This window comes from Oncorhynchus nerka, linkage group LG27, assembly GCF_034236695.1.
Source record: "Oncorhynchus nerka isolate Pitt River linkage group LG27, Oner_Uvic_2.0, whole genome shotgun sequence".
In the NCBI taxonomy this organism is placed as follows: Eukaryota; Metazoa; Chordata; class Actinopteri; order Salmoniformes; family Salmonidae; genus Oncorhynchus; species Oncorhynchus nerka.
In genome coordinates, this window is record NC_088422.1 from 25,886,067 (window position 1) to 25,913,885 (window position 27,819).

The 27,819-nt window shown below is 43.1% G+C and overlaps 1 protein-coding gene across 1 annotated transcript in view; it reads right to left on the reverse strand.

Annotated features, from left to right (window-relative positions):
- The window catches only part of LOC115111456 (nuclear receptor subfamily 6 group A member 1-A-like), a 33,056-nt gene extending 6,080 nt beyond the window's left edge, over nt 1–26,976 (reverse strand). The window contains exons 1-8 of the mRNA XM_029637508.2: nt 26,666–26,976; nt 5,748–5,978; nt 5,266–5,321; nt 3,074–3,243; nt 2,382–2,615; nt 1,872–2,126; nt 413–534; nt 101–253 (exon numbers count right to left, since the gene is read on the reverse strand). Of these exons, the coding sequence (XP_029493368.1) occupies nt 101–253; nt 413–534; nt 1,872–2,126; nt 2,382–2,615; nt 3,074–3,243; nt 5,266–5,321; nt 5,748–5,978; nt 26,666–26,717 (1,273 nt within the window). The 5' untranslated portion in view covers nt 26,718–26,976. The remainder of the gene's footprint in view (nt 1–100; nt 254–412; nt 535–1,871; nt 2,127–2,381; nt 2,616–3,073; nt 3,244–5,265; nt 5,322–5,747; nt 5,979–26,665) is intronic.
- Between the last annotated feature and the right edge of the window lie 843 nt (nt 26,977–27,819).

Genomic DNA, 27,819 nt, shown 5'->3' on the forward strand with positions numbered 1-27,819 from the left:
TACAGAACAATTATCCTATCGCCTACCTTGCTATGGACCTTTATATTAGCATGTCATAAAATACAACGCCCTCCATGCCAAACCCCATGCACCAACTTACCTGCCATGAAACGGATCTCTGGCAGACACATCATGATCTCAGGGAAGCGTTTGGGCTGGTGAGGGTACTTGTACTCGGTGTAGTCCTGACACACGTACCAGTAGCGCTTGTTCAGTTGCTCCAACTGGGAGACGTTAGTCAGACCGCGGATATCTGCACAGACAGGAACACATTGAGGACCTTAGCTATATGTATAGTGTGTGTGACGTTTTCATTCTTTTGACTTAACAAAGCATCTGAGCAGCAGAGCAGTTGTTGAAGTCCTGTTGGAACAGTGCTGTGTCTGGCTGGCTGTGCATGTGTGTGTGTTACCTTGGTTCAAGAAGTTGATGGCTTTCATGCAGGCGTACTCCTCGTTGCTGACCTTCAACTGGTGGAACTTGCGGAACAGATAGATCAGCCTCTCCATTAACTCCATGCTATCCTCACTGAACCTTGGGGGGGACGCATACAAAAACATGGTGATATTGTGAAATGTGACACACACAAAAACAAAACGTACACAAAGAACACAAAATCAACAAGACTTCCAGCTCTCACACACACTCGCACACGCTACAGAAGTGCAAGACTTCAAGGAAGAAAAAGTTAAAAGAGAGTAGAATCATGATAATGTGAAAGTTGATTCATAATAAGAAGGGGAAATTAAATGGGGAGAAGTGGATTATGTCTGATCCCCTACAAGTGATTAAGGACATTCATCTCACTAACTAAACATTTCCTTTAGCTTCAAGCAGGGGAGCAACTTTGGTTTTAGATGCGGGGGGACATAATGTTTTTTTTTTTTTTCAGTCAGATAAACACTCCAAACAGCCTACCTGACCGCTCAGAGACATCCGCATGGTCCTAAAGCCAACTGTTGCCTCGTTTTGTATCACATTCCAATGATAAAACAGAGGGGGACAAAAATGCAATTTCAGGAAATGGGGGGGAGCATGTCCCCCCATCCCCAGTGAAAATTGTGGCCATGGCTTTAAGGAGCAGATACTAAAACATGTCAAACTGAATAACTGATCTCATCAATCTCCATGCCTGTCTCTACACTACAGCTCCCCTTAGATCCGGGTCTCTTTATCTAATATCTTTAGTACATGTGCCTACACAGCGTTTAGCACTTCCATAGTTAGTCAGACACCTTCTCCTTGAATGGGAAAACTGCAGAAAAATGGGCTATTGCAACACAACCCAGCCGTAAATTCAATAGAAAATTAGGAGCAAGTGTGCCATAAGGTCAGATAACTCTGGTCTGATTTACACACGACTAAGCCCCCACAGTATTATGGCCAATCTAGGACGGACCTGTATTTCATAATGGCCCAGACTGTGCTAGCCACAGTCCTGAGGAGTTGTCTGCTTCACGGGCCAGTTCATTTGGCACACGTCCAATGCCAATATGTGTAATGGTAGAGACATCATTGCCTTTAAAGATAGTGAACTGACAGTGTGGAATGATGGCTACTATAGGAGGTTGTTGTTGCAGAAGGAAACACAACTCAACTTTTGACATGATCCCCTCTCTTTAGAGCCCTGTTCAACCATCACACCTCCAAAAATACTACAATAACATAAGCCTAGGTGAGCGAACAATATTGCATTGTAACCTCTGATTCATGAACACCAACACCAAATAAGAGTAGGGGCTCTCAGATAAATGGTCTCTTTCCATACATTGATAGCAAAATAAACCTATGAACGCATGGCCGGCGGGTATGGTCACCCCCAGTGTCATTGTTTAACACTGACAGTGATCCTACTGCCTGGCAGTACTTGCCCCTGCAGCTCCTCATCAGAGGGAGTGTACTTGGCGGTGACGTCAGCCAGGTCTCCAAAGATCTGTGCACTGTAGATGGTGAGGCAGGACAGCAGGATCAGCTCCTGCCAGGTGGAGCTGAGTAAACAGGTGTAGTCCTCAATAGACAGCTCACAGAAGAACGGCAGCTTCTTGATCCACGAGATCTGACGGAACAGCAGCTCGTCGGCCAGACGACACAGCAGCGCAAACAACTCCACCTGAGTCACCTTGTACCTGACACACATAACAGGGAGACAGAGACGCGGATGTGAATATCAACAGGATTCATAACAGCATGCTGTTCATATTATTGTATTGGGCCAGGAGCTTTGGCTGACCTGGTCACATGGTCAGAAAATGTATATTGTAAAATGGAACACACATTTCTAAAACACATTTCCGAATAGATGTCTGCTGAAATTGTTATGTGAAATACATGCCACACTTCCATTGCTCAGCAGAAATGTCAGGTTAAGCAGGACTACTCACCCTTCCTCTATCAGCATGGGGGTGGCCAGTGGGGCCAGGTCCTCTGCAGCCACAAGCTGCATCACCAGGGGGTGTGACTGGGGGTAGAGGCTGCGGGGCTGGGGGGCCAGCAGGCCTGACTGGGCAGCGTAGCTAAAGAGGTGAGGTAGCAGCTGGTAGGGGGTGTTCATGGGGGCGTTGATGTACTGGTCCCTGACAGCAGCTGTGTAGCCACCACCCATCTCTAAAGAACGACTGTACCGAGAAAACACAATAGTCAGATATTCATTCAAATAAATACTGTACTTACACTAAATGCCATCAATTATGTTTTGGTATCTCATGTGTGCCTCAGTTGGTGAGATTTTATGAATAACTGTTTCTATGCACATCTAACATAATCAGAGTACATGGTTGATTTAGATAAATTGATGGTTACACAGAGAGATGTAAATACTACTATGTTTGGCCTTGCTGCTTGCAGATAGACACTATGCATGTCTCCAAAAACAGCAGATAATGGGCTGAATTCAATCTACAGATATCGCTGCTAAATCTAAATAGATTGCATTCAGGCATTCTTTCGGTAGCAAACTTGGCAAAAACTAGGTAATGAGGTGGTACAATGTCAGGGGCAGTTAATTATCTCATACATGGACTAACTGCTGACAATGTTTACGATGCTCCCTCATGTAGACGAGTTGCTAACTCACTTGGATGATAGAGTGGAAGCAGGTGAAGGTTGGTTGCCCTCGGAGGCGCCGTTGCTAGGAGAACTGTGGTCACTACTGTCACCGTTGTTGCTCCAGGTGTGCTCCGGCAGACTGGCTTCCTCCTTGAACTCCTGTCCCGACATGATCCGCTCTATCTCTTCATCTGTGATCTGAGAGAGAGAGAATGAGAGTGAGAGAGAGCAGAGAGAGAGGGAGAACAGAGAGAGAGAGAGAAGGAGAGTGAAAGAGCAGAGAGGGGTAGATTGAGGGTGAGAGTAAGAGACATCTGAATTGATTAACATAACACTGTTATCCAGGGTATAATTATCCTAGGAAACACACACACACACACACACACACACACACACACACGCACACACACACACACACACACACACAAGGATAAGGTACCAACAAATGGCTGTCCATGGCTGTCCTTACCACTTCATAAACACTATACAGAGAACATAATCTACAAAGCCATTTGCAGAGCATTAGCATATCAAGACTAAGAGCCTCTTCACACTTACTACACATTCTTTAAAAATACCATCGGCTCCTATTACTCAAATGTAAACTTGTGTACTTGCAACGTCTCAACCGCTACCTCTGAGGTAGCTCACAACACTCGCCCAACAGTTGCCCTCCTTAAAGCAGGGCAGTGTAAACAGAATTGTCTCATTGAGCCAACACTCCTACAGCATAAATGGTAATAGCAGAGCAATGTTTTTGAAACAGCTGAAATGTATAGACATTTTCCTAATGTTTCAGAATTGTTTCCTTGAGTTTTTACCTGAAATTGCAGTAACAGCCTGCTACATGCTGAAATTGTTGCAGTAGCTTCTGTCTGCACTGAGCCACATAAAACTATGGAAGCCCATCCCCACCACCAAAAACATGTCAAATGTAGATCATACAAATAGGATCTGTTTTTGTCTTTTTCATTTGTAACATTGTGTGGTGATTTCAGAGGTGGAACCACAGGTTCCAGAGTAGGAGGGAGAATATGATTTCCCGGGGCCCAGAGTTTTTCCTGATCTGGTAGTAGGCTAACCTAACCAACTCCGGACCCTAGGTGTAGCGTATTAAAAAGGTACGTCATCACTATTGTGTGGGTTGATTAATTCCAGTCAATAATTTGGAATTAAAAAGGCCTAAGTAGCCTAGCCACCCAAAGTCTGAAAATAAACAAATTTGATCACATTTTCTCAGAAGACAAATAAATGGTCTTATTTTAGGCTATAAATACATAGCTTAAGCTATAAAAACAGGATAAAAATGAAACCTGGTTTGTTGTAATGTTGTAAGGTAGGCCTATTATACTTTTATATTCATATGAGAGGGTTAATTGTTCATTTCTGATAGGCTAACGTGACTTGATGAAGACATGCTGTTATAGCAACTCTGTGCTTATGTCTTGAAGCTAAAATGTATTGAGTGAAGCCTACTAACGAGAAAATAAACCCTTTAATTGTCTGCACATTGTTGCCTTATTCAAGACTGTAATATGGTTTGGTTGCATTATTCAATAGTGTAATATGCTTAAGAAGAAAAGCATATGTCACTGTTGAATAGTTTGTGCTTACTGGATAGTGGCTACTGTGACATTTACAGTGAATTTGAGCTGCGGAACAAGAACGTTGGGTTACCAGAAACGTAACGAACTGTAAGGCAAGGATGAAATGTGAATTGAAAAGGAGTATTTTCTTTTAAAACCCCGCTCCTCAGACTTTCCTTCAAATCTCCTTCAAAGCATTTTCCCTGATATGAGATTTGACGATCAATCCACACCAATACGCATTCTTTCACATACTCACTACTTTACATGCATGCATTTCAAAGCAATATAATTTAGTCTTAAAGGCAATTACTCTATCTATCTTGGCTATGCCTAAATGACTATTGAAAAGCATGACTAATTCTCCATCTAATATTAATGGCATAGATGGAACATTTTAAATAATGACTGGTGCTGCAAGCAATAAGGGATGCTGATTACCTTGTTACCTTGTTCAAAGCCAGCTAATGAAATTATAAGTGAATATGAACATTAAAATAATCACTGTCAACAATGGGTTCTAAGATAATTCAACTGAAATGGAAAGGATTCAAATTCTGAAAAATTCTGAAATATCAAAGGCACTGTTGGAATCTAATAGTTAGCTGTAGTAGAGTGCACAGTGAATATTTACCTGGACAGGCCCGATACTTTTGTTTCTCCCTCCTGGCATCCCATCTTCCCTGATTGCTGGAAAACACAAATAACAGCCATAAGCACCCCAACAAGATATATGGGGAAGAGGTGCAGGGCATACACAACACAAAGTACAATTAAAATAGTATGTTTGGGTTTCATAACACAAAGTCCAATTCCTAGGGGGTTGTGATGGCAACGTTTGTACTATGGCTCTACCTGGTGGTGGCTGCTATGATTGTGCCACAGGAGAAAATCAAGAAATTGTACAGTGAAACGAGAACATTCACTTACCCAGTCAATCCAGCAGAGGGCACTAGCTACATAACTACAGAGCTGGGGGTCTGATTGAGAGCTGAAAGTTCTTGGAGCTCTTCTAATTTAATCTGTGCTTCTAGAACAATCTATGGTTCTAGTACAGTAAAATCTAATGTGTGGCTCTCATCCGCTTGTCAATCTGCCTCTTTGGTCTCCCCTTACCTTTGCGGTTCATTCCCATCTGTAGACACTTGAGCAGGCGGCAGTATTGGCAGCGGTTGCGTTGCTTGCGCGACATTTCACAGTTTTTGTCTCGGCTGCATCGGTACACGCGCTTGTTGCAGATGCTGCGCTTGAAAAAGCCCTTGCAGCCCTCGCAGGAGATGATGCCATAGTGCAGGCCTGTGGCGCGGTCTCCACAGATGAGGCAAACACGTGGGTCAGCTGCATCATCTGACAGAAGAGACAGAATGACTGGTTAGAGCAGAAGACAGAACAGATATCTGACACATTCACTACATGACCGTCGAACATCTCATTCCAAAATCATGGGCATTAACATGGAGTTGGTCCCCCTTTTGCTGCTATAACAGCCTCCAGTCTTCTGGGAAGGCTTTCCACTTGATGTTGGAACATTGCTGCAGGGACTTGCTTCCATTCAGCCACAAGAACATTAGTGAGGTTGGGTGTCTGCTAAATGACTAAAATGTAAATGTAAGATGTGTAATACAGCTCTAACCATCATACTGTAACTTAGGGTCGCCAACCAGTGTGTAACCAGTTGAATGTGAGGAAGAATGAGCACAGAGAGTGCAGACATCTTGGATGTTTTATTTAGTATGTCTGAGAAGAGAAAGGACCAGGCTAAAGTGACACACGCTGGCCTGTCTGGTGATTAGTTTACAGGCTCTCCTTTCTCTGAGATGGACACAGTGACAGCATCACGTAAACTCTTCAGAGTGTCTATAGTCTAACACCACTCAGTGAAACCTGACGGGATTCATTCCGATTTCAATAAATATAGATTACATTGAAACGCAAGCCCACATAAAGTCTACATATCAGTGAACATGCTGGAATTTGTGAGAATGGAATTAATTTGAGCTTGTTAAATATATCAGACCAACTGCTTATTGATTCTCCAACTGGTAGTTTCATAGCACAGCTGTCTTAGAAGACAAACACAGTGCATATACCATTAACAGAGACTTCATATTTCAGCCTTCAACTTGTTTCCTCAAAGGATACATGGAGCAGCTTTTTTTGCTGAGCGTTTCAAAATGGGAAATGTTGTAAAGACCGGGCCAAGTGAGGGCAGTCATTTGGAACATATGTTGGGGGATATTTGGGGGCTTGGGTAGAGGCTAGAAGGAGGGGCTGCCTTCAAGGAAGTAGTGGAACAGGATGTCCCAAATGAAGCACATTCAAAAATAATAGGTTCAATTACACAGTGTTAGCAACTTAACAACATGTGGTGGCCATGAGAGACCCAGATGTGAAAACAGTATACAGACAATATACCTACACTACATGACCAAATGTATGTGGACACCTGCTCGTCAAACATCTCATTCCAAAACCAATGGCACTAATATGGAGTTGGTCCCCCCTTTGCTGCTATAACAGTCTCCACTCTTCTGGGAAGGCTTTCCACTAGATGTTGGAACATTGCTGCAGGGACTTGCTTCCATTCAGCCACGTGAACATTAGTGAGGTCAGGCACTGATGTTGGGCGATTCGGCCTGGCTCTCAGTCGGCGTTCCAATTCATCCCAAAGGTGTTCAATGGGGATGAGGTCAGGGCTCTGTGCTGGCCAACCAAGTTCTTCCACACTGATCTCGACAAACCATTTCTGTATGGACCTCGCTTTGTGCACCGAGGCGTTGTTATGCTGAAACAAGAAAGGGCCTTCGCCAAACTATTGCCACAAAGTTGGAAGCACAGAATCGTCAGTCAGCAATGGGTGTGGCTGAAATAGTCGAATCCACTCATTTAAAGGGGTGTCCACATAGTTCTGTATATATAGTGTAGCTTACTACAGTAGCCCTTAGCGCCAAATACCAATACCACTGATGCTAAATAGCTTTAGCTTCACATTCATCTCTATATAGTGACAATAGGTGTGTATGTGCATGCATGCATGCATTCTTGCTTGTACGTGTCTGTGTTTGCATATGTTCCAGTGGGTGTGTGTGTTGGAGTTTGGATCGTAGAGAGATATACTTAAATCTAGAATCCTTAGTTGCTACATCTATTTATGGACCTATACACTTATGATATACATCCATTGATTCTCGAGTAATATAACTTAGAAATGCCTAATGAGCTTAGTTTAACTGCCGTACCCCATCAGAACCCAGAATATTGGCTTGTTTTAATACTCCAATGTTTGTAAACAATGTAAATGTAAACAAACACGTTATAGGCTCAAAACATGTTTAGAACTATAACTTTGATATCATGTCTGGCCAGTCCTTGCCTCCATAGCCCTGTCTATGAATTTGAGTGGTTACATTTCCCCAGGCCCTCCCTCAGCTTTGTATAAAAACAGAGGCATCCCCACTCCTGTTTCTCTAAATAGCTAGACCGAGCTGATGATATCAAAACTATAATTTTGAGACGATATACAGTGTTTGATTACATTTACGATGTTTACGGCTTATATTCTGGGTTCTGGCGGGGAACGACAGTTGAGCTAATAAGCTCATGAGGCATTTAGAAGTTATATTCTTCAAGAATCAATGGGTACATGTTATTAATTTGTGTTAACCTATCCACCAACACCTGTCCAAAAATGGATGTCGCAACTAAGGATTCTAGCTTGAAATGTATGACTTACAATCCTCTGGGAACTCCTGACATTCTTAGTTACTTTGCTAATCACCATAGAAACTGCACAATCTCCAGACCAGCACACTTCGAGGACACCAAAAACGCTGTTTAAAATCTTAACTGGAAAAATCCCCATGTACCTCTAGGCTAGATGATAAAACTCACCATGCTGGCAGAGAATAAATGAACCTAAATTCCCCACTCTCTGCTGTCCACAGTGTTAGTGCTACCCTAGCCCAATAATGGACTAAAGGAGCCTAATGTTACTCCGTATAGTCCAAGAACCTTATACGGTCCTTGGACTACGCAAGGAGTGTTGTATGGCATTGAAGCTTGTCTGGAGGTTTGTGAACACAGTGTCCAAAGAAGGGCCAGAAATATACAGAATGGTGTCGTCTGCGTAGAGGTGGATCAGAGAATCACCAGCAGCAAGAGCGACATCATTGACATATACAGAGAATAGAATCGGCCCGAGAATTGAACCCTTTGGCTGCCCCATAGAGACTGCCAGGTTTGACACACTTAACTCTATCTGAGAAGTAGTTGGTGAACCAGGCGAGGCAGTCATTTGACAAACCAAGGCTGTTGAGTCTGCCGATAAACCCCCATGTAATAGATAATTGACCAACAGAACTTGGGATGGGCTGTCTTGGTAACTGATATCATAGTTAGGAAGCTAAGCCAGTGAGGGTGGAGTTGTTGTGTGTTATCTTGTGAGCTCAGCCAGCCATGCTACAGATCAGCACATGGACACATTCCAACTGGAAGCAGCCTTTGCTCCGCTGGGCTATTCACTGTAACCATGGTATCAACCATCTGTTCAGAGCTTTTATGAGGGGGGATGGTGCGGGGGTTGAGGGGTGTGTTGTGTGTTGGTGGATGGGTGTTGGTGGATAGTGGATAGGGTAGCACTAGCCCATTCATAGACGCTAACTACCTTCAGCGCCTATTGACGATAGTATCTTCTGGCCGGGGGAGATTTGTTAAGAGCCCCAATGCTGGCTCTAAACGTTAACACGCATCGCTTGTGATACGGTTTTGGAAACAAAAGGACCATATCTTTCACATCAGTGAGAAATCATTTTCTAAAAAAAAAATGTTAAATTACTACACATCTCTATATGGTTAGAGTTCCCACACGGCCACATTTCCATGTTTCAGTGCTTGTTTACGGAAAACAGAGTTAACTACCTGTGCTTATTAGATATGTGTGTAAACGGAAGACTGACACCACAAATGTGTTGTCACTGAAAAATACTGTTAAAACAGTGTACAGTAAGTGTATATTTTGCATTTGTGAAATTATTTTGATGTAATATGAAAGTTAAGAGATCTTATTTTTCTAGAACCCTACCGCAACTGAGAATCGATTCAACATTTAACATTTACATTTAAGTCATTTAGCATTCAAGTTTAGATGGATTCAAGTTTAGATGGAGTATTTGGTTGTTTTGGCTGCCAGAGCCAATAACCCAGTCCCTAGGAATTTGTAGTTGTCCACATATTCTTGGTCAGAACCGTACAGAGTAGTGATGCTAGTAAAACTAAATGCATGCTTTTCAACCGATCGCTGCCCGCACCCGCCCGCCCGACTAGCATCACTACTCTGGACGGTTCTGACCTAGAATATGTGGACAACTACAAATACCTAGGTATATGGTTAGATTGTAAACTCTCCTTCCAGACTCACATTAAGCATCTCCAATCCAAAATTAAATCTAGAATCGGCTTCCTATTTCGCAACAAAGCCTCATTCACTCATGCTGCTAAACATACCCTCGTAAAACTGACTATCCTGACGATCCTTGACTTCGGCGATGTCATTTACAAAATAGCCTCGAACACTCTACTCAGCAAATTAGATGTAGTCTATCACAGTGCCATCCATTTTGTCACCAAAGCCCCATATACTACCCAGCACTGCGACCTGCATGCTCTCGTTGGCTGGCCCTCGCTTCATAGTCGTCGCCAAACCCACTGGCTCAAGGTCATCTATATGTCTATGCTAGGTAAAGCCCCGCCTTATCTCAGCTCACTGGTCACCATAGCAACACCCACCCGTAGCACACGCTCCAGCAGGTATATTTCACTGGTCATCCCCAAAGCTAACTCCTCTTTGGCCACCTTTCCTTCCAGTTCTCTGCTGCCAATGACTGAAAAAATTGCAAAAATCACTGAAGCTGGAGACTTATATCTCCCTCACTAACTTTAAGCACCAGCTGTCAGAACAGCTTACCGATCACTGCACCTGTACACAGCCCATCTGTAAAGAGCCCACCCAACTACCTCATCCCCCTATTGTTATTTATTTTCGCTCCTTTGCACCCCAGTATCTCTACTTGCACATCATTATCTGCACATCTATCACTCCAGTGTTAATGCTAAATTGGAATTATTTTGCCACTATGGCCTATTTATTGCCTTACCTCCCTAATCTTACTACATTTGCACACACTGTATATAGATTTTCCTTTTTTCTATTTTGTTATTGACTGTACGGTTGTTTATCCCATGTGTAACTCTGTGTTGTTGTTTTTGTCGCACTGCTTTGCTTTATCTTGACCAGGTCACCGTTATAAATGAGAACTTCTTCTCAACTGTCCTACCTGGTTAAATAATAGTGAAATAAATAAATATAAATAAAAGTTTGTTATCCCCTTTCTCATCATCCATTACTAAATAGGGAGTGTGCTTCAAACAGAATTCCCAAAATAAAGGAACACGAACTGGTTCCCTCCTGAAAAACAGATGACCACTACTGGACAAATTTGAACAGTAAACCTATAAATGTGAAGGTTTAAAGATCAACATGGGAGACTGCATTATGACGTTTCATAAAGATACAGAGAGAAACAACCACAACTCTGGTCTTTTACGCCATTCTCAGATATTACACTATGACTAGCATGACTAGCACACTGTAATGAGTGCTGGGTGGTTGGTTGTTGGTCCCATAACCCAGTCCTGAAGGAGCCTGGTGAGACCTCAGCTATAGTGGGCCTGATTAATGCTACCTCCTCCTGAACCCATAGATTAACCCTAGCTGCTCTGAGCTAAGTCTTTCACTGACGGCCTTTGGTCAACCTGCGCATCAGATAGCCGTGAACTTTCCCCTCATACAAGCTCGTCCAGTTATGGGAAGCCTTTGTGAAAGGTGGTCAAGACTCTGTCCCTGGAATAACTCATCATGTACAGTACCAGTCAAAAGTTTGGACACACCTACTCATTCATGTTTTTTTATTTTATTTTATTTTTTACTATTTTCTACATTGTACAATAATAGTGAAGGCATCAACACTATGAAATAACACATATGGAGTCATGTAGTAACCAAAAAAGTGTTTAACAAAGTAGCCTTGATGATAACTCTGCACACTCTTAGCATTCTCTCAAACAGCTTCACCTGGAATGCTTTTCCAACAGTCTTGAAGGAGTTCCCACTTATGCTGAGCACTTTTCCTTCACTCTGCGGTCCAACTCATCCCAAACCATCTCAATTGGGTTGAGGTCGGGTGATTGTGGAGGCCAGGTCAACTGATGCAGCACTCCATCACTCTCCTTCTTGGTCAAATAGCCCTTACACAGCCTGGAGGTGTGTTGGGTCATTGTCCTGTTGAAAAACAAATGATAGTCCCACTAAGGTCAAACCAGATGGGATGGCGTATCACTGCAGAATGCTGTGGTAGCCATGCTGGTTAAGTGTGCATTGAATTCCAAATAAATGACCGACAGTGTGATTACCTCAATAATCTGGTAGAGAGAATGCCAAGAGTGTGCAATGCTGTCATCAAGGCAAAGGGTGGCTACTTTGAAGAATCTCAAATATTAAATATTTCGATGGTCAGCCATCAGAAGCTAGATGAAGGGATCTGCCATTCAACTGTATTAGGGTAACATTTTGGAGTGACAGTGGAATCAACCAGTCACATTTTGACTTAATGGGTGGGACAACTAATGCTAGCCAGAGCAAGATGAGCTAAAATCTAACGAAGGAACATTAAACCCTCTCAAAGTTGTTCAGTTAGTTGGACGTCAAAATTGCACTGATAAACAATGGCGAACTGTAGTCTCCTCGTCCTTCTGCAGCTTGCCTGCCAATGCATGCTTGCCCCAACCAAGCACCAAAGCTAACTGGCTAAAGTTGGCTAGTTTGCTAGCTAGCTACTTCCACACATAAATGAGAGAACACCTCACTCTGATCATTTTACTAGCCGTAGCATATTTTCTAGAGCGTTCTTGACTAACTATAACTTATTTTCCCGTACGTTTACTGACACTGGTCATATTCAGCGTGTGTTGCGCGTTCAGAAATTCATCACTGGTTCTGCACTCTGGTACACTCAGACGAGAGTGCTCAGAAATCGGAGTAGAGTAGTGAATTTGCGAACGCATGATATGCTAACTGGATAAAAGTCGTTGAAGTTCTTGCTAGCTCCCAGCAGCTAGCTAGCTATCGAGCTAATGTTAGGCTCTGTGTTTTTAGCTTGCTACATAAATAGATTAGCTAGCCTATTAGCCACATTATGACTGACTTGTGATCCTTTCCCTTGCTAGTATGATTGTGTTGACATTCCCAGTGCTAGTCACATTCATCCGTTGTTGTCCATAATATTGAGTCATTAAAACTGAAACAGTGCATCCCGAATGGAGGCAGCAAACAATGTACCAAGCCAGCTGTGATTTGCAACCTGATAGCAATATTTTTTGGATTACCAAGAAATGTATTGGTGAATTATATTAATCATGCATTGAACTGGATCCATCTATTCTGCCTACAATGCCTTAGTGTAAGTTATGGAACGCTGAGTCAAATGGAACCTATTTTTAAAACGACTTATTGAGTTGGTTTTGTAGCATACACTAGGATTTTTAAAATATTTTTTACTGGTATTATGATTGTCTGTTTGTTTCATACCTGCAAAGTAGTTAAAATGCAGTGAGTTCCACTTTAAACTTTAGGTCAAATTTTGTGTGCTAAACGTGAAATGCTTTTTGCAATGGGAAGTAATAGTTGTAAATTTCGATTGGGAAATGCTTAATGGTTGTGTTTTGTATTCTTATGATTAGGACCTACTGGCTTATTATGTCAGAGTTTATGGACTGTTTATGCTTTAACATCATGCTGTGTGTGACTGCTGTCTTCCATCGGCCCTATACACTGGTGTAGTGGTGCCTGGAGAAGTGTGTATACTCTAATTTTGCCAAAAAGTTCCCAAATGGCAACAGTGCAAAAAATCATGTTTTCCTATGATATTCTGCTGAAATTAGGCCATGTGTGAGGCACGCATGTGAATATATTCACTTGCTTTGCGATTGTGTAGGCTACTTTCTGCATGATTTCTCTGGCCGGGGGACTCCATTTTGCTGATCCCTGCCTACAGGCAGAAACTAAAACAAGAGGCTCCCACGCTGAGGTCTGTCCAACGCTGGTCAGACCAAGCTGACTCCACACTCCAAGACTGCTTCCATCACGTGGACTGGGACATGTTTCGTATTGCGTCAGATGGAAATATTGACGAATACGCTGATTCGGTGTGCGAGTTCATTAGAACGTGCGTCGAATATGTCGTTCCCATAGCAACGATAAAAACATTCCCAAACCAGAAACCGTGGATTGATGGCAGCATTCGCGTGAAACTGAAAGCGCGAACCACTGCTTTTAATCAGGGCAAGGTGTCTGGTAATATGTCCGAATATAAACAATGCAGCTATTCCCTCCGCAAGGCTATTAAACAAGCTAAGCGTCAGTACAGAGACAAAGTGGAATCTCAATTCAATGGCTCAGACACAAGAGGCATGTGGCAGGGTCTACAGTCAATCACGGACTACAAGAAGAAACCCAGCCCAGTCACGGACCAGGATGTCTTGCTCCCAGGCAGACTAAATAACTTTTTGCCCGCTTTGAGGACAATACAGTGCCACTGACACGGCCTGCAACGAAAACATGCGGTCTCTCCTTCACTGCAGCCGAGGTGAGTAAGACATTTAAACGTGTTAACCCTCGCAAGGCTGCAGGCCCAGACGGCATCCCCACCCGCGCCCTCAGAGCATGCGCAGACCAGCTGGCCGGTGTGTTTACGGACATATTCAATCAATCCCTATACCAGTCTGCTGTTCCCACATGCTTCAAGAGGGCCACCATTGTTCCTGTTCCCAAGAAAGCTAAGGTAACTGAGCTAAACGACTACCGCCCGTAGCACTCACTTCCGTCATCATGAAGTGCTTTGAGAGACTAGTCAAGGACCATATCACCTCCACCCTACCTGACACCCTAGACCCACTCCAATTTGCTTACCGCCCAAATAGGTCCACAGACGATGCAATCTCAACCACACTGCACACTGCCCTAACCCACCTGGACAAGAGGAATACCTATGTGAGAATGCTGTTCATCGACTACAGCTCGGCATTCAATACCATAGTACCCTCCAAGCTCGTCATCAAGCTCGAGACCCTGGGTCTCGACCCCGCCCTGTGCAACTGGGTACTGGACTTCCTGACGGGCCGCCCCCAGGTGGTGAGGGTAGGCAACAACATCTCCTCCCCGCTGATCCTCAACACGGGGCCCCACAAGGGTGCGTTCTGAGCCCTCTCCTGTACTCCCTGTTCACCCACGACTGCGTGGCCATGCACGCCTCCAACTCAATCATCAAGTTTGCGGACGACACAACAGTGGTAGGCTTGATTACCAACAACGACGAGACGGCCTACAGGGAGGAGGTGAGGGCCCTCGGAGTGTGGTGTCAGGAAAATAACCTCACACTCAACGTCAACAAAACTAAGGAGATGATTGTGGACTTCAGGAAACAGCAGAGGGAACACCCCCTATCCACATCGATGGATCAGTAGTGGAGAGGGTAGCAAGTTTTAAGTTCCTCGGCATACACATCACAGACAAACTGAATTGGTCCACTCACACTGACAGCGTCGTGAAGAAGGCGCAGCAGCGCCTCTTCAACCTCAGGAGGCTGAAGAAATTCGGCTTGTCACCAAAAGCACTCACAAACTTCTACAGATGCACAATCGAGAGCATCCTGGCGGGCTGTATCACCGCCTGGTACGGCAACTGCTCCGCCCTCAACCGTAAGGCTCTCCAGAGGGTAGTGAGGTCTGCACAACGCATCACCGGGGCAAACTACCTGCCCTCCAGGACACCTACACCACCCGATGTTACAGGAAGGCCATAAAGATCATCAAGGACATCAACCACCCGAACCACTGCCTGTTCACCCCGCTATCATCCAGAAGGCGAGGTCAGTACAGGTGCATCAAAGCTGGGACCGAGAGACTGAAAAACAGCTTCTATCTCAAGGCCATCAGACTGTTAAACAGCCACCACTAACATTGAGTGGCTGCTGCCAACACACTGTCATTGACACTGACCCAACTCCAGCCACTTTAATAATGGGAATTGATGGGAAATGATGTAAATATATCACTAGCCACTTTAAACAATGCTACCTTATATAATGTTACTTACCCTACATTATTCATCTCATATGCATATGTATATACTGTACTCTAGATCATCGACTGCATTCTTATGTCACTAGCCACTTTAACTATGCCACTTTGTTTACTTTGTCTACATACTCATCTCATATGTATATACTGTACTCGATACCATCTACTGTATGCTGCTCTGTACCATCACTCATTCATATATCCTTATGTACATATTCCTTATCCCCTTACACTGTGTATAAGACAGTAGTTTTGGAATTGTTAGTTAGATTACTTGTTGGTTATCACTGCATTATCGGAACTAGAAGCACAAGCATTTCGCTACACTCGCATTAACATCTGCTAACCATGTGTATGTGACAAATAAAAATTGATTTGATTTGATTTGATATTATATTACATAATTGATTAAAAAAACTGAGATATCACATTTACATAAGTATTCAGACCCTTTACTCAGTACTTTGTTGAAGCACCTTTGGCAGTGATTAAAGCCTCGAGTCTTCTTGGGTATGTTTTTGAGGAGTTTCTCCCATTCTTCTCTGCAGATCCTCTCAAACTCTGTCAGGTTGGATGGGGAGCATTGCTGCACAACTATTTTCAGGTCTCTCCAGAGATGTTCTATAGGGTTCAAGTCCGGGCTCTGGCTGGGCCACCCATGGACATTCAGTGACTTGCCCCGAAGCCACTCCTGAGTTGTCTTGGCTGTGTGCTTAGGGTTGTTGTCCTGTTGGAAGGTGAACCTTTGCCACAGTCTGAGGTCCTGAGCACTCTGGAGTAGGTTTTCATCTTACATCTCTCTGGACCTTGCTCCGTTCATCTCTACCTCAATCCTGACTAGTCTCCCAGTCCCTGATGCTGAAAAACATCCCCACAGCATGATGCTGCCACCACCATGCTTCAACGTAAGGATGGTGCCTGGTTTCCTCCAGACATGACGCTTGGCTTTCAGGCCAAAGAGTTCAATCTTGCTTTCATTAGACCAGAGAATCTTGTTTATCATGGTTTAACAGTCCCTTAGGTGCCTTCTGGTAAACTCCAAGCGGGCTGTCATGTGTCTTTTACTGAAGAGTGGCTTCCGTCTGGCCACTCTACCATAAAGGACTGATTGGTGAAGTGCTGCAAAGATGGTTGTCCCTCTGGAAGGTTCTCCCATTTCCACAGCGAGTTCTTGGTCACCTCCCTGACTAAGGCCCCTCTCCCCCGATTGCTCAGTTTGGCGGCTAGCTCTAGGAAAAGTCTTGGTGGTTCCAAACTTCTTCCATTGAAGAAAGATGGTGCCCACTGTGTTCTTGGGGACCTGCAATGCTTCAATGCTGCAGAATTGTTTTGCCACCCTTCCCTAGATCTGTGCCTCAACACAATCCTGTCTCGGAGCTCTACGGACAATTCCTTCGATCTCATGGCTTGGTTTTTGCTCTGACATGCACTTCTTCCTCTTCTATGATATTATGGCGGTCCACAAACCAACATTAAAGGTGCATGCCGCCATCTACTGTGCTGGAGTGTGTGGTCAATCACGGTTTACAACATTTCTATATCCTCCTACCTAAATCAGTTCTTCTGAAAAAAAGAGCCCTACTAACTTCTAATAGACCCTCCCCCACTCCCAAAATCGCTTCCAAACTCCCCCAACCCTGTCCAACCTCAATGACCCTACACTTCAATCTTTCCCTCTCTTCAACATACTTACAACAATATAACAACACAAAACACATGCTCCACCGTTTCATCGACCATACACTCCAGACACAAATCATTCCCTTGCTTGCCAACCAGATGTAATAACAAGTTCAATGTATAATGTCCTAAGCGCAATCAAGCAAGCACCACCTATTTCTTCCTAATCTGACCTTTGAATCTTGGTCCACCGACCTTTCTTTGGAGGGCATCTAAACGCTGGCCCTTAGGCTTAGCGTCCCATCTCTTCTGCCACACATCTATCAAAATGGCTCACATCATACATTTGGCCTCACCTCTACCCAGTGGAACACTAATATCAATTCTCTCTTGTTTCAAAGCTTTTTTGGCTGACTGGTCTACAATTTAATTTCTGACATGCACTGACAACTGTGAGACCTTATATAGACAGGTGTGTGCCTTTCCAAATCATGTCCAATCAATTGATTATACCACAGGTGGACTCCAATCAAGTTGTAGACACATCTTAAGGACGGTCAATGGATACAGGATGCACCTGAGCTCAATTTCGAGTCTCATAGCAAAGGGTCTGAATACCTATCTAATAAGGTATTGCAAAAATAGCAAAAACTGTTTTCCCTATGTTATTATGGGGTATTGTGTGTAGATTGATTAAAATCTATTTTAGAATAAGGATGTAACGTAACAAAAAAGGGAAGGGGTCTGAATACTTCCTGACTGAATGGAAGCTGCTAATTATTTGTTTTTAACTCCACTGGTCTCGGGAATATATTACGAGTCCTCACCTTCTGAGACCGAGTCAAGACCGAGTACAAATGTATCTGACACCGAGACAAGACCGAGACACTCAATATATTGTCCGAGACCGTGACAGGTCTCGAGTACTACAACACTGACTGCAACGTAATCAGAATCCTGCTATACAGATTTAGGAACTTAATTTGAGCCAGTTTGCTACAGCAAGAAAATAATCCTACACCAACAGGACATTTTTATTATTATAATAATTAACTGGTATTGTGTAGGGGTTTGATACATTTTTAAGGGTAAATCAAGTCTAAAATGTCAAAGTGGTAAATACTTTGTAATTCATTTAAGCATCAGCTGTCAGAGCAGCTTACGATCATTGCACCTGTACATAGCCCATCTGTAAATAGCCCACCCAACTACCTCATTCCCAGATTGTTTTTTGTTTTTTTGCTCCTTTGCACCTCAGTATCTCTACTTGCACATTCATCTTCTGCACATCTATCACTCCAGTGTTCAATTGCTAAATTGTAATTATTTCGCCACTATGGCCTTACATCCCTAATCCTACATTTGCACACACTGTATATAAACTTTTCTATTGTGTACGTTTGCATATCTCATGTGTAACTCTGTGTTGTTGTTTTTATCGCACTGCTTTGCTCTATCTTGGCCAGGTCGCAGTTGTATATGAGAACTTGTTCTCAACTGGCCTACCTGGTTAAATAAAGGTGAAATAAAAATATATATGGTTTTTTAAATTACAAACTTCAGATGCCTTTTAAACTTCAAATAAACTACACATTTTAAATGTCCTGCATTGCATCAAATTAAGATCCTACATTTGTAAGAGGTGCTATCTGTCCAGTATTTCTCTAAGCCTACTATAAGAAGTAGAGTGGGCTTTCAGAGTCCAGAGTAAGGTTCATGTATTAGAGCTAATTAGCCAGAGCAGGAGGAATGTATAGGAGGATAAAGCCTCTCCCAGATATACTGAATGGTGAATTGAAGACCTCTAAATCCCAGTGGGATTACCATTTAAATGGTACGAGGTTTAAATTCTGTCTCCTTAGGAAGCTCCTCAGAGGTTGTCATACTGTACACACACACACACAATAGGGTCACTCGGTTCCCGCCAGTAGATTATAATTGAATCATTAGTTAATAACGTGAACACACCGCCACCCTGAAAACAGTGAGGAGCTTTGACTCAACACAAGCGTTGTTGAAGTGTGCAATAGATTTTTCAGTGACACGACTCCAATTTTTGGTCTTCTATGTGGAACACTCATGTAATTACTTTCTATCACACTGCCATACAGATAACAATGTAGTACAGAGAGACTCTGTTGAATTAAAAAACAAGGCCTGTCAGAAGTAAGTCTAGCAACATATCTATTTACACTCGTATTCAGAGGAATTGGGATTAAGTGCCTTGCTCAAAGGCACATCAACAGCTTTTTTGACCTAGTCAGCTCGGGGTTTCAAACCTGTGACCATTCAGTTACTGACCCAACACTCTTAACCACTAGGATACCTGCAGCCAGATACGATGAGCATCAATTTGCTTTCACACTACTACATATTGCAGCATGCAAGCACTTTATATCCAGAAAATGTTGATGTCCTATATAATGATTCCATGTGAAGGGACTTTAGCCTGATTCAAATGGGCTCTTGGAGCACAATGAGGACAGAAGCCTGTGGCCCAAGGAAGGGTGGAGGTATCAGAAAAGGTTCAGCTTGAGGTCTAAATCAAGAGCCCTTCAGTCATTAAGCCCCTGTGCTGTGTGCTAAATAGAACAACACCTCCACTAAGCCTGCCAGAAAAGAAGACAGGACCCACATATGCCCTTTGTTTCAACTGAGAGCTATATTCTGTTTCTCAAATTGGCTGCCACCAAAAGGTGCTCTTCTTTGGGGCATACTGTATACGGTTCTTCCTCTGCATTGTCTTGCTTATAAGTTATAGATCACCAACACCATGTTCTGTTTAGCTATTTTACTTCAACCCAAGCTGTGAGAGCACATAAAATATTTCATTGCCTTAAAGCAAGTCTAAGATCACATAGTTTTACACTATGGATCCTCTCCTCCTCAATAAGCCATTTGTCTGTCTTACTTTAGCACATGAATGCATCAAAACCATATATTTCATTGAGCATCCCATGTGAAATGCCTGACATCCTTCAATGAAAAAAACACAATGACCGTTAGTTTCCTTAATTCACGCCAGCAGAGTCTTATTTGCCAAATATGTCACCCTCTCTTTCAAGTGCATGGCCACCATATAAACAACCTGCTTCACACCTTCACACACTTGATCTCAATGTGTCACGTCAAACTCTGGCTCCGCCTCACATCCCCCTATGGCAGCGAGTGGTCCAGTCTGTCAAATTGGTTCCATCCTGGTTCTGGTCACCCTCCCTTCCCCCGGCTCCTCCTGGATCATGTGACCAGGGTGATAAATCCACAGTAACGGGACAAGTCGAAGAGTTGTAAAGTCAGGCCTTTGCTTCATCTTGAACTCCACCCTCTCTCTCTGCAGCCTGGTTCCTGGGACCCCCACCTCACCCCTCCCTCACCCAGCCCTCCCACTGGGTCCATTAAAGCCTGCATTGTTTCCCAGGGGTCAGGCTGGGTTTCATTTCAAACTTTAACGCAAACCAGGAAATGCAACGCAAGCATTTTAAACCAGAGTCAATGGACAAGAGACATTCCCAAACACCACTCCTGTTTCACACTGATCCAATAATGATATTGGCCTACTTACAACTACATTAGTGAACTAGATGCACAAGGTAACGTTTGGAGTTAACCCTTTCAGTAATCTTATTTCAGCAATTAAAACAATGCTCCTATCAAGAGGTTTGTTTATACTGGGGGAATAAAATTGAAATTCAAAAAATGTAACCACCCCCTTTTGGTAAATTTGTTAATGAACTGAGCATCTCTTTTGATTTTGCTCCATGGTTTCTCTCCCCATGTCCTATTACCTGTGCCATGCTGAGAAAAGAGACATATAGTGGCAACATCTTCCCTTTGTCAGATTCCCAGTCAGACAAAGGTCAATGGAGGAGCCTTTGAATGGGTGACACTGGGACAAGGCCTGCTGAAGGGTATTACACTCAGCAGTTTGGTCTTGTGTTTCCATTACAATCATGTCCAGCTGAAAGGGAGCAGGGGTTGAATGGAGCTTCTTTACATCTCTCTCTCTACAATACTCACTCCTTTAAATAAAATTTTATTTGACACGTGCCGAATACAACAGGTGTATGGACCTTAGACCTTACAGTGAAATGCTTACTTACGAGCCACTAACCAACAGTGCAGTTTCAAAACAAATATGGATAAGAATAAGAGATAAAAGTAACAAGTAACTAAAGAGCATCAGCAAAAAATAACAATATATACAGGGGGTGCCGGTACAGAGTCAATGTGCGGGGGCACCTTATTAGTTGAGGTACTATGTACATGTAGGTAGAGTTAATTAAAGTGACTATGCATAGATGACGGGGGGGGGGGGGGGGGGGGGACGGGGTGCAATGCAAATAGTCAATGTAGCAATTTGACTAGAGGATCAGGAGGAGTCTTATGGCTTGGGGGTAGAAGCTATTTAGAAGCCTCTTGGACCAAGACTTGGTGCTCCGGTACCGCTTGCCGTGCAGTAGCAGAGAGAACAGTCTGACTAGGGTGGCTGGAGTCTTTGACCATTTTTAGGGCCTTCCTCTGCCTAGTATAGAGGAAAGGGTGCATACTTTTTCCTAACTAAGTACAGTACATGCCGACTCATTCTCTCTCCCACTCTATCTCTCTATCTCTATGAGACAGTAAGAAGATAGAACCAATCAGCACCTTTCCAACAGTCAGCCACCATGCTGTTTGGTCTCTCCTGTCTCCACAGTGTTATGTTAATTTATGCAGTTGCAGATTTGGCTCATAGTCATGACAATGGTGGCATGTTGACATCGCATACTATACTGGATAACATTTAACCCCCCTCACACAGTACTGTCTCTGGGAAGCAGGCTGAGATCTTACCAGGGATTACAGCCTGGGTCATTAGCATTGGGTAATTACATTCTAGCCAGATACCATGTTAATTCTATGCTATTTAATACTATATTAGTCACTAGTTTGTAAGATTTTTTTAGAGATAACATTATTAAACATTATTAAAGTGAATCCAGCTCATTCCCAAAATATTGATTAAGTATACAAATAAACCAAAAATGTTGAGTTTCTGTAACAGCATAAATGGTAATGTTGTCTTGCATTCTCTTTGCCCTAAACAGCGACAAGTCTTGAGACAATAGATACTGAGCTCTGCTGTTCTCATTTCTATGTTTTAACCTGTCAACTTAGGCATACTGCTGTACCACAAACACATTAATTTGAGTTCCTTGATGAATACATCTAAAGGTACATTTAATAATCAAATAAATAGCATGTTTTATTGTGACATACACCAGATAGGTGCAGTGAAATGTATGGTTTTACGGGGTCAGTCATAGTAGTACAGCGCCCTTTGAGCAAATTAGGGTTAAGTGTCTTGCTAAAGGGCACAAGGACAGATTTTTTGACCTTGTCAGCTCAGGTATTCGTAGCAGCAACCTTTCGGTTACTGGCCCAATGCTGTAACTGCTAGGCTAGCTGCTGCCCTTTTGAACAGGTCTTTGATCTCAATATTGGAATGTAATCAATATTCGTTGACGTGTTTGGTTATTTCTCTGTATAGCTTCTTGGGTTCTTAGAAGTGGCTACAGTTACAGATCCCCCTAAAATCCACCAAGAAAAAGCCACTCATCTAATTTCAAAATTCAACATAACCTGTGACACAAATCTAATTGATTCTCTTCACAGACTGGGGCACTCTATGACTGAGCGATTATATAATTGCTATAGCGTTCAATAAGAGTCTAAATGTTAAGTTTCAACCAACAGGTAGCAAACATAGGACATTTAGCATTTTTGAATATCATTGCTTTGCAGCAGTTTGATATTGTGCTTGTTAATGTGGAGCCTTAACAGTCAGCACAACCTAATATGAACCAAATGGTGGTATTTAACAACACAGGCGCTTATAACAGGCTCAGCAGACTAACGGACTCAGCAGGCTAACGGACTCAGCAGTTTGATATTGTGCTTGTTAATGTGGAGCCTTAACAGTCAGCACAACCTAATATGAACCAAATGGTGGTATTTAACAACACAGGCGCTTATAACATTGGGCCATTTAACCCCCCCCCCCTTTAATAAAAGTCTGTTTGCCCCAGCACTCCTCAGTATTACTAGGGACTTCACAGAGGCTAACAGGCTCAGCAGGCTAACAGGCTCAGCAGGCTAACAGCCTCAGCAGGCTATCAGACTCAGCTGACTAACGGGCTCAGCAGACTAACGGGCTCAGCAGACTAACGGACTCAGCAGGCTAACAGGCTAGGCAGGCTAACAGGCTCAGCAGGCTAAAAGGCTAACAGACTCAGTAGGCTAACAGACTCAGGAGGCTAACAGGCTCAGCAGGCTAACAGCCTCAGCAGTCTAACAGGCTAACAGGCTAGGCAGGCTAACAGGCTCAGCAGGCTAAAAGGCTAACAGACTCAGTAGGCTAACAGACTCAGGAGGCTAACAGGCTCAGCAGGCTAACAGCCTCAGCAGTCTAACAGGCTCAGCAGGCTAACGGGCTAACTCCCACCTATCTTTTCCATTACCAGACCCTTCCTGTCTCGGAAAACACAAACTATAATGCAATCAAGCACTTGCTATTATTTCCGTGTGTGTGTGTGCCTGTGTCTAGGGGGGGCTTGACTATCTAAATAGACTTGATCTAACTAAAAACAGCACCTAGAATAATATCCATACTATGCATAGGAACAAATGATTCATCAGAAAGGGATTAAGAACAATCAATAAAGTGATCAGGTCAAGGTATGGCTTTTTTTCATAGGGAGTATCAGATGGTGTTTTGTGTGTGTTAGATTTAAAGTGTGTATGCATCGGGGGTGGGTACTGGCAGGACTTGATTTGGTTTGGCTGGATCAGAACTCACATAAAGGTTCAAATGAAATGAGGGGAAAGACCATAGAACGCCATAATAAGCAGGCGTTGGCATTGGCTATATTTAGCCTGTACAGATGCCACAGTTCCTGACCTCCCCCACTGTTATTGATCTTCACACACACAGCCTCTATCCCACTACCCCCGCATCCACAGACACACACATAAGCACACGCAGACTCCCTCCACCCAGAATCTGTAAGAAAGGGGACTTCCTGCATGGATGAGCCATGGCAGGAGTGAATTGGTGTGTTGAGAGACAGAGAGAGGCATCAGCGGGCTCCTTTACATGATGAAAGACTGAGTGGATTTAACCCTCCTTCAGCTGGAGAAGAAACACAACTTCCAGAGCTGACAGGATAGGACTAGCATGCGGAAAGGGAGCGGATACAGTAGCCCCTCCCTTCCCTGAAAAGACAACACATAAGAGACAATAGGAAACATGAGAGAAATGTTCCCAGAGAATTCGTAAACGGAACAACTCAGCTGATGGCTATGTTATGTTTTTGTTAAACCACTAGAAAATCGATCACAATGACTATCACATGCCAAGATAACCATTATCAAACACATAGGGCTCAGCAAAGAGCTCTTGATCTGGTTGTCTCTAGAATAGCAGGGTAGGCTCCAGGCATAAGCGACATAAACAGTCACTTACACAAGGTGCAAGTTCGAAATTTGGTTGTGCATTAGCAGTTTTTCTCTTGTTTTGTCAGTCAATGACAGTCACTCAATTAGCCATGTCAGCAAAAAAAATTAGATTGGTAAGTTAGTCTAGCCAGTTATCTAAAACTTTAGTAATCATGGCCGAATACCGACCGGGCACGTGCCCAGGGGCCCTGGCCGCCAGGTGGCCCCCAATGATTTTGTTAGTCACTCAGTCAGATATGGTCAAATCTGTACAACTGCAGAAGACTTGCATTAAAACTGCCAAATATTCTCTACGACCATGGCAAAATTGGTAAACTTACAAAACTCGCTCAGGGCCCTCAAAAGGCTAGATAGAACACTGGCTGGTGGTAACCATGGTAGCACTGAGTGATGGTCATACAGGTGTAGTATCTTAATCACTCTTTTGTTGCTGAGAATTGGAAACGCAGATGAGCTTGGTGTTTGACATAAATTCAATGAAAACCCACACTAACACAGGGTTATATTAACAGTTTTGCACTTTCCATGTAGCCTACTTTTGGCCAACTAATAGCCTAACCAAGAAAATGTTCAAATCCTGTTGCTGCACTATTTTGCTGTGACAATATATGTCAAATTAAGATCCCACATCTGTATACTACTCATGTTTCAAGAGGTTTGGGGTTTCAAAGGAAACCAATAGAGGACCACAATCAATGTATGGAGGCTTTTACCATTGAAAGAAGAACAACTGATTCCACATTGAAAATAAACTCCCCACTGTGTCCCAAAAAAGCACTACATTGATTTGTAACTCAGCTGGGAAAGAGAAATGTGACAGTTCCATTGACTGAGAACATTGCTAAGGTTTGAGTCATCTACAAAGTCCAAGGACATGATAGTTAGTAGGACTGACTGAATGGATTGGTTTGGGTCTGTAAATGAATAACTACAATTTCCTTCACCATTAACTTACACATGAAAAGGGATTTGTATCAAAATGAAACCCTGATGACTCTTGCATGGCACATATAATCTAAAATATTAATTGAAAGGTAGTACACGCTGATATGAATTCAAATAAGGTGAAATAAAGTGAAACTGCGTTAGGTTTGGAAAGATAGTCAAAAATTGGCTAACCCAGGGGTTTAACACTGCCCAGTAGAGTAATCTTAACCTCTCCTCCAACACATAAACAATGCTGACTGGGGACTAAACCTTTTCCAGATGGGCCACAGACACAGACCACAGATCAATACATATCTAACCCCACTCAGCAGTACACAACAGCACTCAACTACACATACCAATGCCCACTCTACTACGTTCAAATTAACACACATTGAAATATGGCGAAATACTCTGAAAGGATGTGAACAGTCCTCAAATATGTATTCACAAATTCATGAAAATTGATTGATTATTCAACAAAATACACAAACATATTTGGAATAACAGATATAAGCACACAATCCCCTACAACTATCAAGTCATTTATTGTATTACATATATGTATATCTTGGAAAGTACAGCAGCAACAAAAGTGACAAACTGGTCACAATATCATTACATAATGGGTTTCCGAAGAAGAAAATACGAAACTAAGAAAATTATTTGACAAAACCATTGATTAGCCCTTCAACTAAATGCTAGTCTGTTCTCTCATTTATACATGCTGATGTAAGGTTGCTTAAAGTATGGGCCATAAAGGCTATAGACCCAACCCCTTTCACTCTCCCATCCTCTCTTACCTTCCCATGTATCCATTTCATGCTTCTCCCAGTTTGCCGGGACGCCATTCATGCACAGATTCCGCTAAAGAAAAGCCACAGGGCATGGGAGCCTCATGACTCTTGTCCTTCTCTCTCTCTGTCTCTGTCTTTCTCTCTCTCTGACAGACAACCTCTTCCGTCTACAGACTGTCCTCTCTCTGAGCATAGACTCCTAAGCCAACACCACTGGTCACTTTACTGCCTGGTCACATGACCACAGAGTTCAAGCCCTGGGGTCACAGCTTGGCTTGAGGTCCAATGATGGTTAGGGGTTATCTGAGTGGAACTGATGGTCCTATTTTCTCTGCTGTTGAACAATGCTCCCCGTGGCCAAATTAGCCTCCCCTCCCTCTGCCTCTGGCACTTTCCACAGAGGACCAACGTGCACGTCCAAGCATAAACACAGACAGTTTCAAGCTGACAACACACACTGACATTAACTAATTAACATTTTGTCAAAAGAAGGCAAGTAGAGTTAACCAAGGTGTCAGTTCTAGGTAGCAAACCAGGAACAGTGCACTGGAAAAAAAACAGAGCCACTAGATAATGCTTAACAAGTGTAAGATATTAATGATAATTATGTGTTCCTGCAGGTGATCACAATAATGATCCACCATTTATTGTCACAAAATGAACCCATAAAGCAAAATTACAACATACAGCCAATCAAACAGTTCACCAATGAATTGCTTGGTATAGTGTACTGCCATAACTAGTTCTTAGTGAATTATTTTGTCTTTGTCTTTGTTTTTTTTGCTTTACCATCCAATGGATTTTCCTCCTTCATCCCTCCAGTTTCCTCTCCAGGAAGACATGTTATGAAGTGTCCAGTTCTGAACCAGTGGACCACGTACTCTACTGTTACCCTGTTACCCTAATGATTCTCTAACCTGTACCCTCCTCTCCTGGGGACCCCACACTACCGGTCACCCATGTCCTGTCCAGTCAGGTCTCAGCCCACCGTCCTGAGCTCCACCCTGCTAATACCGCAGCCACTTGTTCACTCTCCCACAGCCCCACAGGCTCACGACCCACAGCCCACCCCCAATGTCGATGCTAATGAACTACCTCAGTAAGTCACATATAAGAGGCTTAACACATTCAAATGCCATAGAGGATAGGGAGAGACTGAT